The 17,535-nt window shown below is 41.2% G+C and overlaps 3 protein-coding genes across 3 annotated transcripts; all 3 read left to right on the top strand.

The window, feature by feature from the left end:
• Positions 1-2,994, top strand: LOC135472296 (tubulin beta chain-like). Its single transcript, XM_064751740.1, has 4 exons — positions 1-57; positions 784-892; positions 1,092-1,447; positions 2,176-2,994. Exons 1-4 carry the CDS (start codon positions 1-3, stop codon positions 2,992-2,994), a joined length of 1,341 nt encoding a protein of 446 aa, XP_064607810.1.
• A 3,496-nt stretch (positions 2,995-6,490) lies between these two features.
• On the top strand, positions 6,491-9,126 carry LOC135472186 (tubulin beta chain-like). The gene is made up of 4 exons (XM_064751564.1): positions 6,491-6,547; positions 7,088-7,196; positions 7,392-7,747; positions 8,308-9,126. The coding sequence occupies exons 1-4, from the start codon at positions 6,491-6,493 to the stop codon at positions 9,124-9,126; spliced, it is 1,341 nt and encodes a 446-aa protein (XP_064607634.1).
• A 3,925-nt stretch (positions 9,127-13,051) lies between these two features.
• On the top strand, positions 13,052-17,051 carry LOC135472678 (tubulin beta chain-like). Its single transcript, XM_064752294.1, has 4 exons — positions 13,052-13,108; positions 14,938-15,046; positions 15,477-15,832; positions 16,233-17,051. The coding sequence occupies exons 1-4, from the start codon at positions 13,052-13,054 to the stop codon at positions 17,049-17,051; spliced, it is 1,341 nt and encodes a 446-aa protein (XP_064608364.1).
• Positions 17,052-17,535: the final 484 nt, after the last annotated feature.

A 17,535-nucleotide genomic window follows, 5' to 3' on the forward strand; every position in this document is an offset into this window, starting at 1 on the left:
ATGAGAGAAATCGTCCACCTTCAGGCCGGCCAGTGCGGTAACCAGATTGGTGCTAAGGTGAGGATATAGGCTTTACCTCTTATAAACAATCTCTAATCGAGCTCCATTTCCCTCAGCTGCACAGTGTATGATTTCAGAGCAAGTGATAAGAAACATACTGTTTATCAATGTTCGTTCTCATCGTACTCATTGGTTTACACAGGATATCCAAAGTGTTCTATCCTGTGTATGTGTTAAGCTGCGTGCATGTGTTTAAGTCGAATTCCGAATAGAGTTGTTTCCCCTGAACGGGGCTCGCGTGAAAGGAAGGCCGGGCTTGGAGAGTGATCTAGTGGGACATATTTGAGAAGGCTGGGAAATACACTGCGTTGAAATCAGGACGGGCTTCGGTGCTTTTACTCCATCGGTCCGAACAGTGCTTACAGAACAGAAGTGCGCAGAGTTTACCACTGGACAAGTCATGACAAAGATAAAAATAGGCAAAGTCTGTATTTCCCTCTTGATACTCAGTGTTATCAAGATATATAAGTGCTAGCTGGCCAGGTGTTATTTCAGCTACCTTCGGCATGGCGTTCTAGTGAGGCAGCACTTTAAATATGTCGGCACTGAAACTGACCTAAACCAAAGAGCACGTTGCCGTGAAATGAAGCTACGGCGCACTACACACAAGCACATCAGATAGGCTTCATATTTCACACAATGTGTAATGCGCTTAAGTTCAGACAGCATTATCATATTTCTGCCCCACTGCAATTATATGCGAATGATTTCATTATACTTCAGTTCTGGGAGGTGATCTCGGATGAGCACGGCATCGATCCGACAGGAACCTACCATGGCGACTCCGATCTCCAGCTAGAGAGAATCAACGTCTACTATAATGAAGCCACCGGTAAGTATGGCGTTCCGATCATTATTGGTATTGACTGACTAAATAACTTTAGATTTTCACGCTTTACCTTGATGAAATTATAATCAAATATGTACTACGGAAATGATACCTTGCTAAGAGACCTAACCTTTTCCTAGAGAATGTATGTACTAAAATACATATCACTTACAACTGGTATCTTTCATTCCCCGCTCACCAGGTGGCAAATATGTGCCTCGTGCCGTCCTGGTCGATCTGGAGCCCGGTACCATGGATTCCGTCCGATCCGGTCCATTTGGTCAGATCTTCAGACCCGATAACTTTGTTTTCGGTCAGAGCGGTGCAGGTAACAACTGGGCCAAGGGACACTACACAGAAGGGGCCGAGCTGGTCGACTCCGTTCTCGATGTGGTTCGCAAAGAAGCGGAGAGCTGTGACTGTCTGCAGGGCTTCCAACTGACCCACTCTCTGGGTGGGGGTACCGGATCTGGAATGGGTACCCTTCTTATCAGCAAGATCCGAGAGGAGTACCCCGATAGGGTGATGAACACCTTCTCCGTCGTCCCTTCACCAAAGGTATGAGATAACTTTGTAAGCACCATCAATAAGTCAAAGACCTGTCTTGTGTGTCTGACGGGATCATATTATGAAACAGTTAAACGCATTTACATAAAATATAATATCATATAATATAGTATAGTATAATAGAATAGAATAGAATAGAACAGAATGTAATGTAATGTTATATAATATATACTGTTCATGCAAATGCTTAATAGAAGCAAGGTACATGCCCACATATTACCTTTCTTTTAGCAGAATTGCGTAAAAAAAGTGCTGGGATGTTAATTGGAACTTATTAACTGGTCACTGGTCTAGAATTACTCAAAATGTTGTGTTGTCATGACATTCAACATACGATAATATGTAAGATTTACAAACAAAACAGTTAAAGATGACGTAAATCGTAAGCACTGTAAAAAGCGATTCACTCCATTTTATATTTGTTCCGGATTATCACTTTCGATAAATTTATAGGTTGGCCTGTGAGGCGATAGCATTGGCTCCAACACAATTTTTCTGTGAACCCAAGTAGAATAATTTCTGTCGGAATATCTTTTCGAACAGTATGAAAGAATGCTGTAAGGGGAAAGTGTGCAAAAAATAAAAACAACAACAATCGATCGATTTGCTCACTGTAACAAAAAAAAAGATATTGGATGTGATTATTAGTAAATGTAATCTCATACATGTATGCAGTTTGTTGGTTCAGTATCAGCTAACATGTTCCATTAATGTTCTAGGTATCTGACACTGTCGTGGAACCGTACAACGCCACCCTGTCTGTCCATCAGCTGGTTGAGAACACAGACGAATCCTTCTGTATCGATAACGAGGCTCTCTACGACATTTGCTTCCGGACTCTGAAGCTGACCACCCCAACATACGGAGACTTGAACCATCTGGTCTCCGCCACAATGTCCGGTGTGACCACCTGTCTGCGATTCCCCGGTCAACTCAACGCTGACCTCCGTAAACTGGCTGTCAACATGGTACCCTTCCCTCGTCTCCACTTCTTCATGCCAGGATTTGCCCCTCTCACCTCCAGGGGTAGCCAACAGTACAGAGCACTGACCGTGCCAGAACTCACCCAGCAGATGTTTGACGCCAAAAACATGATGGCCGCCTGCGATCCCCGACACGGCCGTTACCTGACCGTGGCCGCCATGTTCCGTGGTCGTATGTCCATGAAGGAAGTCGACGAACAAATGTTGAATGTACAGAACAAGAACAGCAGTTACTTTGTCGAATGGATCCCCAACAACGTCAAGACCGCTGTCTGCGACATTCCTCCACGAGGCCTCAAAATGTCGGCCACATTTATCGGTAACAGCACAGCCATCCAAGAGTTGTTCAAGCGAATCTCCGAGCAGTTCACCGCCATGTTCCGTCGAAAGGCTTTCCTCCATTGGTACACCGGTGAGGGTATGGACGAGATGGAGTTTACTGAGGCCGAGTCCAACATGAACGACTTGGTGTCCGAGTACCAGCAATACCAAGACGCCACGGCCGAGGAGGAGGGAGAGTTTGACGAGGAAGGTGAAGGCGAAGAGGACGCTTAAACAGAATTGACCAATCGGAAATGACCTGGAAATGACATAAAACGGCTAAAGGACATGCTGTGAACAAAACGTTCTAAAACTGAAAACGTGTTGAGTTGGAACATTTCGTTGATGCAAATAGCCATGTAGTTGAATCATTCATCATTATTTAAACAATTTCAGTTGTGAACAAATTTCACCTCTTGAAATTGTATTTTAAACAGAGGTTCTAACAAATGATTTTTTTGTAATAATTTTTAAAATTTTAAAGTTAGAACATTTCGTTGATGCAAAAAGCCATGCAGTTGAATCATTCGCCATTATTTAAACAATTTCAGTTGTGAACAAATTTTACCTCTTGAAATTGTATTTTAAACAGAGGTTCTAACAGATGATGTTTTTGGTAATAATTTGTAAAAGATTACTTTTCGATAACATCTGCATGGAACAATCATTTTCACTTTCAACTTTTTGCCCTTTTCCAACTTTTACATGAAAGATATTTCATTGCATACACGCGTTGTAGCTGAAATAAAAGGCGTTCTAAGCTTTTTATTACACTTCATTTGTTTACTACCAGCATTGATGTGAAGGGCAGAATAAAAAAATAATTTTTCCATCAGCAGTTTTTTTATATCGTGTCACTTTCTTCTTGTTCCTTTCAAAGTCATTTTTCTGCTGAGCATGATCATCGACAGTATTTGAGATGACGGATGATATCTGTAAACTCTCACTGTGTTTGCTAGATACCCGCACTTAACTGCCATGGCGGCGTAAACATGGCGACCAACACCTGCAGTGGTGGTTTGCCTGGTAGTAACGTGCTCGTAGATTCTGTGATTCGTGAATCCGGCCCCCGATTCGCTCGTTGAAAGGCTAAATATAGTGGAGAAACATGGGATGGCTGGGCCTTTCAACAGGTTGGCGTAACCGTAGATGTTCCGCATATCGGCATATATCTGCATATAAAATATACTAATATTGGTGTGGAGGCGAGCAATGACTTTATGATTAATTTGGTTTCCAAAGCTCAGCTTAAGTGTAGTCAGTTGTGTTGTACTTACATTATAACAGAAAACGAGAGTCGCGGGGAAACCACTGTACCTTTCAGCTATATTATAACCCCCTGACGCCAAGCAACCTGTATGACTGGCAAAAGACCTGTAATCAAGCGCAACACTTATCCCCTAAATTGTTAATACGAAACCCAACAAATCGATGTAATTAGCAAATGTATATGTTAGGTTGCATCCGCGTACATTCTTGACCCATATTTTACTGATTAAAAGCTGACATTGTTTGTCCTACATCGACATTTAGTAAACACAAAAGACCATACTGCCATGCCTTTAAACGTAACTGTTCAGGCATCGATCCATTATCGCAAAAGACTTTCAATATACATGTATAGCTTGGATCAACCAAGAGAATCAACCAAGGTCTTTGTTCAATCATACCTTTGGAATGTGGAATCCGCTAGATTTCTCTGCATCTAATGTTTGCGCGGTTTGACACCAGTGACGACCCGCCACCATCCACTCGTACACAGCTGTTCAGGCGATCGATATAGTTTGTTGTAGGCGGTATACATGTATCTAACAGTATGATATACATAATCAACTCGCCCAGCGAGTGGAAATGCCTGTGTTTCGTATATGTAAAAAAAGTTCATCTCTAACTTACCAGGGGTCAGAGGTTTATTCGGGACACTCATGTTTCCTCCACTTATAAACCAATCGATGTATTGTTATTGTATTATTAAACAGTAATCAATGAAATTAATCGCAAAAATTGACAAGACGGGTTAAATTAGCGCACAGAGAGAAGCCCTATACAGATTTAAGTTAGCAACGGTATAATAGCTTTATTCAGCAGGTCGCCTAAACTGTGTGTTTGTCATTCAATCTGCTATAACTCAAACAACCACTTCATTTTTGTAATCTACTCAGTTCATGAAACTAATTATTTATCTACACTCCACAACATAACCGGTCAATTTTTAAAAAAAATCTGTTATCTGAGAGGTACTAGAATGTATTCTGCTATTATAACATAATATCCTGCTAGTGTAATGAAATCAATATGTTGATTTAATAGAATATTTGTGGTATATTTAACAGAACATGCTGATGCAACAGTAGAATGTATTGTAGTATCACTCAAACAACATACATTCTGTTAGACCAGATCGTATCGTATAAGTGCGATATTCTTATATAAAACTACAATCAGATAAATAATTTATTAAATAAATGAATCAACGAAATGTGAAAAAAAATGTTATTTTTCAAAATATTATTCACTTATTCATTTCTGTGCCGGCAATCGGGAGCCTTGGGATCAAATCGAGTAGTAAAAAAGACTTTAAAAATGGTACTTATTGCTGCCTCGGTTGGCGCTCAGCGTTGAGGGGTTAGATCAAGGAAACATGATTGCTTGGCCCCGTGTCAGTATAATGTGAGTGGGTGGGTGTCAAGTCTGGTGTTTTCGACGTGATAAGTTAGAATAAAGCTAAAATAGTGCTCTCGATGCATTCTTGGTCATTTGACCGATAATTTCACAGACTCGAAGCCAGCCCATGTTTGTCTGATTGTGGCTTCAGGTACACTAAAATAATTTGTTAATGTTAACAGAAAGTTAAGTGATGCTAGAAGTATTTTTGCTATTATAACGCAAGACTTTGTCATGCTCAACATAATATTTTGTTAATCATAACAGAATAATGATCTGCACTAACACAATAATATCGAACGTTACTCAGACAGCAGATTTTCTGCTTAAAAGAGTCTTTTCTTTTGATGTTTGCCAGGCTTCTTGTGAAGAAACAAAGCTTTACTTCGGACATTCCAGTTTCCTCTTGTTAAGCTGATGGTCGCAGTATACTTTTAACCTTTTTGAGTCCTGCGTTAAATAAATGGAAATCAATGAAATAAACAAAAAAAGATAAAAATAAATAAATGAAGTGGCACTACATGGTTTTCTTTGAAGGAAATGTACACTAAACTAAAGTACTGTCATATATATTCCTTCAGCTTAATCTTTTCAAATTAAAGCATATTTTATGTGAAATTTTATGGAAATGCACCACACCATGTCTAGTGCGCAAAATAAATTTTCTGTTACTTTACGTTTCGCTTAGATCGCACACAGACCTATTTCCGATCATTAGTTATTGCTAGCAACTACAATTCCGACTATAACAAATACACTGTACCTATATCCCATAATCGATATGTCGTGTCGCGCTAATCCAATATGCACACATGCAAACACGCTCCCTAATCCCCTGACTATAGGGATATCCTTCCGCCAGCATACTGTGTTGTGTATGGATTAACCACACACGCATACTGTTACATGATCATGGACTATATTTTACAACGCAGGCTTATGGTGTGTTACCATGATTAATTCTACTGCCAAGGCCTATAAATACAGTGGGAAATCCTCTCACAGTCATCGGCACATTTTCCTCGTCTTACCCTCGACTAGACGGTTCACAAGGCCACTTTACACCATGAGAGAAATCGTCCACCTTCAGGCCGGCCAGTGCGGAAACCAGATCGGTGCTAAGGTGAGGATAAGATTTATCCCTTCTCAAGCTTCTATAAAGACCCCAGCTGTCTCGAAGTGAATGGCATGATATGAAACATATACATATAAAATCTCGTTGGCCAGGGTTAGGGTTGGAGCATGACGAAGTGTGCAGACTGAAGAACTCGGGCTTGTTCATGCCTAAAATTTAAATCGGCCAAGTCCATACTTCCAGGTTTTAGGATCGGTGCAAGTGAAAATATATACAAAATAACAGCTGACCCAGTGTCAGTTCAATTATCTTCGGCATGGCATTCTAGTGGGGCAGCACTCGGAATATGTCGGCACTGAGACTGACCTGTGCCACAAAAAAATACGCTCTTGTAAAATGAAGACAATAATGTTGATGGTGACTCTTTGCGACAGTACCATATAAAAAAATATTTCACATATACATGTAGGCTTCAGATTTCAAACCATTTCTGTTAATGTGTTATTCGCACACACAGAAAGTACACACAGCATTATGACATTTCCTTCTTCAGAGTCACTAAATGTAACGGATTTCTTTATATTTCAGTTCTGGGAGGTGATCTCTGACGAGCACGGCATCGACCCGACAGGAACCTACCATGGCGACTCCGATCTCCAGCTAGAGAGAATCAACGTCTACTACAATGAGGCTACAGGTAAATTCTCATCATTATTCGTATTGACTGATCAAACAGCTTAAGATTTTCATAATTCACCTTGCTCGAATTGTAATCGAATATGTAGTAAGTAAATCATAATTTGCTAAGAGGCGTACAATTTTAGAAGGTAATATATACACTAATGAAATATTTATGACTTACAACTGGTATCTTTTATTCCCCGCTCATCAGGTGGCAAGTATGTGCCCCGTGCCGTCCTGGTCGATCTGGAGCCCGGTACCATGGATTCCGTCCGATCCGGTCCGTTCGGTCAGATCTTCAGACCAGATAACTTTGTTTTCGGTCAGAGCGGTGCAGGTAACAACTGGGCCAAGGGCCACTACACGGAAGGTGCCGAGTTGGTCGACTCCGTTCTCGATGTAGTCCGCAAAGAGGCTGAGAGCTGTGACTGTTTGCAGGGCTTTCAGCTGACCCACTCTCTGGGTGGGGGTACCGGATCTGGAATGGGTACCCTTCTCATCAGCAAGATCCGAGAGGAGTACCCCGATAGGGTGATGAACACCTTCTCCGTCGTCCCTTCACCAAAGGTATGAGATAACTTTGCAAACACCATCAGTAAATCGAAGACCTGGTTTGTGTCACTGATGGTATCAAACATCAAACAGTCATGCACATTTACATATATATCGGAAAACCGACAAAAGAGATAAAGATAAAGTTCACGGTGAGCAAGATCAAAAGCAGTTTTTCCATTTTCATTTTTGTCCAGGATTTGAACTTTCGTTGAATTTCTAGTTTGGCCTGTGAGGCCATAAGATTGGCACTAATACATTTTTTTTTCTCTCTCAAGAGCAATTACTGTTGGAATAGTCCTTTGACCGCTTAAACTATATGTTGTATGTGTAAATAATGCAACAACGACCCGAAAGGACCATGTACAACCTTTGCATATAGTGAGTCAAAATTTTCGATCAGTTTGCTCACTAGGACAAAAAATATATCTTATGTGATATTGGTGTATGTATGTTGTTGGTTCAGTATGGGCTAATTTGATGCTCCCATTGACTGTGGGTAAAAAAACACATTGCACACTATGTAACAATTTATACTTTGTTTGCTCTATATATCTTAACATTTTGTTGCATAGGTGTCCGACACAGTTGTAGAACCCTACAACGCCACACTGTCTGTCCATCAGCTGGTCGAGAACACAGACGAATCCTTCTGTATCGATAACGAGGCTCTCTACGACATTTGCTTCCGAACACTGAAGCTGACCACCCCAACATACGGAGACTTGAACCATCTGGTCTCCGCCACAATGTCCGGTGTGACCACATGTCTGCGATTCCCCGGTCAACTCAACGCTGACCTCCGTAAACTGGCTGTCAACATGGTACCCTTCCCTCGTCTCCACTTCTTCATGCCAGGATTTGCCCCTCTCACCTCCAGGGGTAGCCAGCAGTACAGAGCCCTGACAGTGCCAGAACTCACCCAACAGATGTTTGACGCCAAAAACATGATGGCCGCCTGCGATCCCCGTCACGGTCGTTACCTTACCGTGGCCGCCATGTTCCGTGGCCGTATGTCCATGAAGGAAGTCGATGAACAGATGTTGAATGTACAGAACAAGAACAGCAGCTACTTTGTCGAATGGATCCCCAACAACGTCAAGACCGCTGTCTGTGACATTCCTCCACGCGGTCTCAAGATGTCAGCCACATTTATTGGCAACAGCACAGCCATCCAAGAGTTGTTCAAGCGAATCTCCGAGCAGTTCACCGCCATGTTCCGTCGAAAGGCTTTCCTCCATTGGTACACCGGTGAGGGTATGGACGAGATGGAATTTACTGAGGCCGAGTCCAACATGAACGACTTGGTGTCCGAGTACCAGCAGTACCAAGACGCCACGGCCGAGGAAGAGGGAGAGTTTGACGAGGAAGGTGAAGCCGAAGAGGATGCTTAAACAGAAGTGACCAATGGGAAACGACCACCTGAAAATGACTGATGGACATAATTCGAAGAAAACTTTTTAACAAAGAAATAGTTAAATTCTGAGTTAGAATATTCCGATGATAGAAAGGAGTTTAGAATTGGCGATGGAATTTTTCGTCATTGACTTCTTTGATCGCATCTTCATCCTGCCTACCTCTGGCCAATTTTCGTGAGCATTCAATTACACTGAAGATTCATGGACGTGATTGAACGTGATCTGAGGAAAGGAACAAATTGAAAGCATTTCACCATAAGAAAGAACTGGTGATGAAAGCTTTCGCCTTTGTGAAAATAAAACAAAAAATGACAAATTTATGAAGTGTTTTTGATCCTCACACTTTGTACCTGTTCTTAATATTCGAGTATATGATCATCCTAAACGTGGTGAACTAAACTTTTCCAGATTTTAAGATATTAGTTGAAAATTATTCGCTGACTTAGCTAGATACTCGATTTGCTGGTTAAATAGGTTAGGTTGTTGGTTCATTGAGCCTGTTAATTCGTTTTACTTGGTGAATGCGATTTTCATTATCTGGTATAAAACAGGCTCACACCTTTGTGTACAGATGACGTACAGTTTCCAACCTTCGTTTGGTTTGGTTGTATGAATTTCACAACATGGTCTGTCCCGTCTGTAACGGTTATAGATTCCGAATTAATGGTAATTGTTTAACCACTCAGGTTTCCCCAAAATATGCATCTGACTTCCGTCATATAAGCAAATAAGCACAGATAATGCTCAATTATTCTTTTGCCCATGTTCCAAAGAAAATGTATATATAACTTATATACCGAATGAACTGTTTGAAGAAATCAGTCGCTATCATACAAACAGAAGCAACCAAGAGTTTTGGGATTTCTAAACTAAAGGTTTCTTTCTACTTCGTACACGATTAATCAAAACTATTTCGTGACGGAATAGTAGGCCTATATACAACGTAAAGGTATAATATAATATATAATATATGATGTTTACATCACTTCACTACCCAAAAAGGTATAAACTTAACTCAGACACGAAGTCTCTGCCCACCGAACAGTCTGACCGGTGTTTATAACAGCCAGGCATTAGACACTGGTCCATGACGTGATGAGTTCGAATACACCATTTTATTGTTTATGTACGAATCTGTCAGATACTACGTGTAGTTCTTGGCGGCGTGCGGTGGTATGCTTTATGTGGTTTCTCTCTTCTTTCCTCCTGCCACAAAATCTAATCACGCCAAACAGAAATACAGAGTAAATAAATATATGTACAGGAGTTTCCATGTATATGTATCTGTTTAGGTAGAGTAATGCTGTAAGAGGTTTCGAAGAGGACACAAAAGCTGCGGGTTGGTCATTTCATCTGTTAACACTCAAAGTAAATCGTCAATTAATCCAATCAATGCTCCACCATGCTGACCAGATTATTCCTGTACAGTTTTTAACGTTGTTACCGTGTCACTATTAACTCACTTAATAACTTGGGTGATTTGTTTATTTATTTATCTATTTAATTATAATTTTTATCTTATACAATTACGGTCAGTATAATAGTATTATGGATGGAGGAAATCGGAGCGCCCGGCGAAAACCACCGACCTTTGGCAAGATATTGACAAACTTTCTCAAACAAATGTGTTTTGAGCAGATATGGACATCACACTGAAATAAGACAAATTGTCTCCAATGAGCGCCTACATGAGTGTTGTCGACAACTTACTGTATATAAAACAAATACTGAAAAAAGGGAATAACACAAATTTTCTGTTCAAGGCCTCATTACAGTTCCATGTAAGGATGTATTCCATATTACACTTCCAGAAGCTGTTCAGTTTTTGTACTATAAATAAGGGAATCCCATTTTAGCCATTTTAGATTTCTGATCGGTAGATTCCAGTTCGTCCCTCCTGTGTGACCCACATAGTAAACCCTTCACAGTTGGCATTATTACATCTGGGTTCCTACAGCCGGTAGGAACTGGACTAGAACGCCAAATACCATGTAACAGTATCTTGAACACAATTCCCCATTCTAACCTGTAGGCCTACGGGAATAGCCTGTACTACGCGTTCTTAAACATATATGTTTAAACAATCAAAGTAAAACCTTGGGTGATGTATGGCAAATATCAAGTAGTAATATTTCGCTTTTTGTTTCTGGCAGGGGAAAATGCACTAACAGGTATTACCCACCTATCAACGTCATTACATATACGTGAAAAGTCATAATAATGAAGTCAAGGCATCACCACATAAATGTAAAAGGTTTCACAAGCTTACAATCCACATCCCGGGATGATTATTACTATTTAGTGGTGATGCCCGGAGTTCATTACTATTATTGAACCAGCTATGAGTCTTGAGCAGTATACGTGAAAATATATTTATTTACTGGGGCCTCCGTGGCTCAGCTGGTTAGCGCGCTAGCCAGCGTTATCACCCAGAAGCCTGTCACCAATGCGGTCGCTCTGAGTTCAAGTCCAGCTCATGCTGGCTTCCTCTCTGTCAGCCCGGTTTCCCCGGGGTATAAGCGAAATATTCTTGAGTAAGGCGTAAAACACTAATGAAATAAATAAATTTATTTACGAGTTCTCACACTGCAGTCTTACTACATACGTGTGAACATTTAGAAATTGTCACGTTAAGTCTTACAAGTGAAAATTTACCAGTAATTACTCTCACTTTATTGTGTACGTAGGAGTAGTTACCAGTAATCACTCTGTCGCTTTAATGTATACGTAGGAGGAGTTACCAGTAATCACTCTCTTGCTTCACTGTGTACGTAGGCGCTGTTACCAGTAATCACTCTGTTACTTCTCTGTATACGTAGGAGCAGTTACTAGTTATCACTCTGTCGCTTTAATGTATACATAGGAGGAGTTACCAGTAATCACTCTGTCGCTTCACTGTATACGTAGGCGCTGTTACCAGTAATCACTCTGTTACTTCTCTGTATACGTAGGAGCAGTTACTAGTTATCACTCTGTCGCTTTAATGTATACATAGGAGGAGTTACCAGTAATCACTCTGTCGCTTTACTGTATACGTAGGAGCAGTTACCAGTTATTACACTTGATATGGTATTTAATTGATATTTAAAGCCGTACCCAGGAATCACGAGTCAGGTTGATGGTTGCGAGAAAATGAAACACCCGGAATAAACTACCGCCCATTGCCAAGTACTCCCGGACAATCTCACGATTTAAAGCCACAGTCCATGGAGAACTGGATACAAACAGGCCATTGGCCAAAAGCCTGACGGTTACAGCGAGTAAGCGATTTAACCATTTGAGCAAATCTGTGATCCGACTTTGAATGACTAACATTTCCCCTAATGTATGAAATCGGAAGAAACAAATTGTTTGATGGAAATTGACATCAAAAACAATTAGTCAGTGGTGTATTTCTTCAACCTATTCACGCGAGGTCCCACCTAAAGGTGCATAAATTTGGTCAAAATGAACCAACATTACATGAATAGTGAGCAAAATAAAAATGTCTACAATTGCCATAATGCTTAAATCGCCTTGGGATCTATAACCGGTCAGTAACTTCATATACATTGTCACTCAGTAATATTGATTTTAACAACAAGTGCGCAATCCCTAATTCCATCTCACGCAATCAACTTTATCCGATAAATACATGTGAAAACAAGTTCCTTAATACTTTCCCTCTAGTGATATCCCTCCCCTAGCACACCGGCCATGAAGGGATTAAGGATTTATACACATGCCTCTACATTGCATGGTCTTCAAGGACTACATTTTACAGCGTAAGCTTATTGTATGTTGCCATGAGTAATTCACCCGTCATGGACTACATATACATCGGGGAATCCACCAAAAGTCATCACCGATTTTTCTTCCATTCTCACCCTCGACTAGAAGGTTCACCCGACCAGCTTACACCATGAGAGAAATCGTCCACCTTCAGGCAGGCCAGTGCGGTAACCAGATCGGTGCTAAGGTGAGGATAGGAAGTACCCCTTATGACGCTTTTGTAAAAACATAACTCCAACGGCATCAGTGACGAATAGTCATCGCACCTGGGAAGCTTACATACTGTGGTCTGAAATTTTTTTTGCATAGTTAAATGGATTTCCAAGATGCCACTTTAAGCGGCCGTCGGTGCTCTCCATGCAGTCGTCTTGAAAAAAAAAACGCCAGGTATTTCGGTCGTATTAAGTTTTGGGTATACATGGAAGCACGTACGCTTTTCGTTTCCAATCCGCTTTGATGAAACATCTACAAAACAAAATGGCTCAGGATAACAAAATTCTTCATTTGTCTCCCATTTGTCCCATGTTTCAGAGTTTCGCGTTTTTTTTAGGGATCTTTCAACTTTGTTGTTGTTGACATGTTGCTTTTAGGGCCACTTCCCTCATGGATATCGTAGCCCGTCAAATGTTTGCTTATTTAATAGGCAATTGCTTTGGGTTTTAATATTTATTTATTTATTCATTTATTTATTTATTTGATTGGTGTTTTACGCCGTACTCAAGAATATTTCACTTATACGACGTCGGCCAGCATTATGGTGGGTGGAAACCGGGCAGAGCCCGGGGGGACCCACGACCATCCGCAGGTTGCTGCAGACCTTCCCACGTACGGCCGGAGAGGAGGTTTTACTAGGAGTTGAAATTCTGTTCTTAAACACATATATACACATGTGCAAGAGGTTTACAACGTCAGAACAAGGCATGGGTGTGTAAAATAAACAGAGTAACAGTCATAACAATCACTAGACAAAAAAGAATAACTGGATTAACAAAAATGGATTAACGGATCAAGAGTGTTCATGGGTATTGGTCGAGGCTGGGTGGCTCCCCTGGAGGATTAGGTGTTTAAATCATAGGCGTTGGAAATGACTAAGTATTACTGGCAAAAGTCATGTATATTGTAACTATTCCAACTACTCAAACCCTGTGGGATCTAATTTATTGTCATCCAATACTGAATGATGTGTACTTTACAGAAAGAGAATAAAATCTGAATCAACTTATTATGAGACCACCATTGTCCACCAATCCTTTAAAAAAATGGTTAATTTACTTAATATTCCTTTTGCGCTTCATTCGGCTTTAAAATATGACATCTAACCTGCCCCAAGCTTGTGGTAGTTCCTTTAGTTAATACATTGTGTAAATGAGGTATGCTAGCATTATGGTATACATGTACTACCAACCAAATATCTTTTTTTTGTGTGTGTAGAAATGTGTATTTGTTATCGTTACAGCATTTTATTTCAATCCGAAAGCGAGAAAAATGTATTGCACTCTAGCTGATTAACTTTAATCCATTTAAAAATAAGCCTTGATTCCGGTTCACTTTGAGATTGAATTATTTTTTTGTGTGTATTTGATCAACCACCAACTTTTATATGCCACTCAATGAGGTTATGTCTTAATTCAGCCCGTATTTTCCTTTCAGAATAAACAGTTTTTCTCATTATTTCTTACAATAAGATTCGATAACCCTGTTGTCGAGTGTAATACTGGAGAAGTGCTGATTGGCCAGTTTTCAGTGTAATTTCCGAACTCGCTGGGGTGCCATGACTGGTGTCATGTGCATGTTGTTGCAGTAAGGCAGCATTATAAATATGTCGGCACTGGGAATCGCCGGTTACAAAAACATATGGTCGAAAAACAACGTTGAAGACGTCAACCAACAAATCATACAAGCCTCAGAATTTACGCAGTTTCTTTAAATATTTTGGTTTGATTATATTTACGCATGTACGATCATAACATTGCTGCTTCAGCGTGGCGAAATGTGACTGATTTCTTTATACTTCAGTTCTGGGAGGTAATCTCGGACGAGCACGGCGTCGACCCGACGGGAACCTACCATGGCGACTCTGATCTCCAGCTAGAGAGAATCAACGTCTACTACAATGAGGCTACAGGTAAATATGGCGTTCTTCCTTTTTTCATTATCCATTTAATCATGCCGTAGATGGCTAAGGCTCTGGCTAACTGTGAATATCAAGCTATCTTAGCCAGGTTTAAATCCAGCGGTCGCTCTTTGGGCTGCGGCATTAGGGCTGTAGATTTGTCAGGTACCTGAAGTAATCTTCCAGGAACACATTATTTCTTCAACCATAAAGACTACTCGTCTAAAGACTAAAGTTCTTAAATCCTTATCAGTCAATTATTCGTATTATTTGATCACACACTTGAATGTTCCAGACTCCTTATTTGAAACTTCGGAAAGAAGTGTAAACTCATCATTCGTATGTTATATACTTTCTTACAAGGACTCAAATGTACACATGGACTGTGTGTATTCCAACACTTATATCACACAACATATATACCCCATTCCTTGTTCTTAAGGTGGCAAGTATGTGCCCCGTGCTGTGCTGGTCGATCTGGAGCCCGGTACCATGGATTCTGTCCGATCCGGTCCATTCGGTCAAATCTTCAGACCCGACAACTTTGTTTTCGGTCAGAGCGGAGCCGGTAACAACTGGGCCAAGGGCCACTACACGGAAGGGGCCGAGCTGGTCGACTCAGTTCTCGATGTGGTCCGCAAGGAGGCTGAGAGCTGTGACTGTCTGCAGGGCTTCCAGCTGACCCACTCTCTGGGTGGGGGTACCGGGTCTGGAATGGGTACCCTTCTCATCAGCAAGATCCGAGAGGAGTACCCCGATAGAGTGATGAACACCTTCTCCGTCGTCCCTTCACCAAAGGTAAGCTGATTTTGTAAGCACCATCAACCAGTCAAAGACCTGGCTTGTGTGTTTCAGTCGAGGTTAGATTGCAAAGCATTTACACTTTTGTATATGTGTTGGTATATACATGTATGCTGTATATGAAAGGAGATGTTAGAAATAAAGGCAATAGTAACATAAACGTCAAAACTATTTTTTGATGAATTTTAATAGCTTTCTGTGATATCACATTATGTGCATTTCACTGCAGATAGATGGATCCGGCTTTGAAAAAACATAGCACAAAGAGTTATTATTTGCCCCATTTACTTTGGGTGAAAAGAAAAACATCGTGCACTATGTAACAATATTTTTTATAATATGTTTATATTTTGTTTGCTCAATATATCTTAACTTTTTTGCTCCATTTTTGTGATAGGTGTCAGACACAGTTGTGGAACCGTACAACGCCACACTGTCTGTCCATCAGCTTGTCGAGAACACAGACGAATCATTCTGTATCGACAACGAGGCTCTCTACGACATTTGCTTTCGAACCCTGAAGTTGACCACCCCAACATACGGGGACTTGAACCATCTGGTCTCTGCCACGATGTCCGGTGTGACCACCTGTCTGCGATTCCCCGGTCAACTCAATGCTGACCTCCGTAAACTGGCTGTCAACATGGTACCCTTCCCCCGTCTCCACTTCTTCATGCCAGGATTTGCCCCTCTCACCTCCAGGGGTAGCCAACAGTACAGAGCCCTGACCGTCCCAGAACTCACCCAGCAGATGTTTGATGCCAAGAACATGATGGCCGCCTGCGATCCCCGTCACGGCCGTTACCTGACCGTGGCCGCCATGTTCCGTGGTCGTATGTCCATGAAGGAAGTCGACGAACAGATGTTGAATGTACAGAACAAAAACAGCAGCTACTTTGTCGAATGGATCCCCAACAACGTCAAGACCGCTGTCTGCGACATTCCTCCCAGAGGCCTCAAAATGTCCGCCACATTTATCGGTAACAGCACGGCTATCCAAGAGTTGTTCAAGCGAATCTCCGAGCAGTTCACGGCCATGTTCCGTCGTAAGGCTTTCCTCCACTGGTACACAGGTGAGGGTATGGACGAGATGGAGTTTACTGAGGCCGAGTCCAACATGAACGACTTGGTGTCCGAGTACCAGCAGTACCAAGATGCCACGGCCGAGGAGGAGGGAGAGTTTGACGAGGAAGGTGAAGCCGAAGAGGACGCTTAAGCGGAACTGATCAATTAAAAATGAACACATGGAAACAGACACGAGGAAACGCTTCAGTGAAAAGGAAATTGATTTGTTTTAAGAGATTTCGTTGAGGTAAACAAGCTTAGAATTGGTAATACGTTTCTGTCAATTACTTTAATAGTTTTGTGTAGAGTGTTCTTTTTTTATACCTCCCTGTGAGCGCGATATTGTAAGCTACCTTTTCCGCTGTAAGTAGGGGGTTACACTGGGGCGTCTGTTGGGGGTGGTCAGCTTCAGGGTTCTTTGCAATGACGTTTGTGTTAAAACATATTACTGCTGTATTGCGCGAACACACCGATATATTGAGCTACGACCCGATGCCACATTGCTCTGTAGAAGGCACTCCATCTTTAAGTATATTTCTCAGTTGTGAACATTACCCATTTATGTCCAGAAATAGCTTTTCGAATGTTAGTTAAATGAGTTGTATTTAAAGTAAAAATTAATTAGTCAATGGATC

This window comes from Liolophura sinensis, chromosome 8 (assembly GCF_032854445.1).
Source record: "Liolophura sinensis isolate JHLJ2023 chromosome 8, CUHK_Ljap_v2, whole genome shotgun sequence".
NCBI classification, from domain to species: Eukaryota; Metazoa; Mollusca; class Polyplacophora; order Chitonida; family Chitonidae; genus Liolophura; species Liolophura sinensis.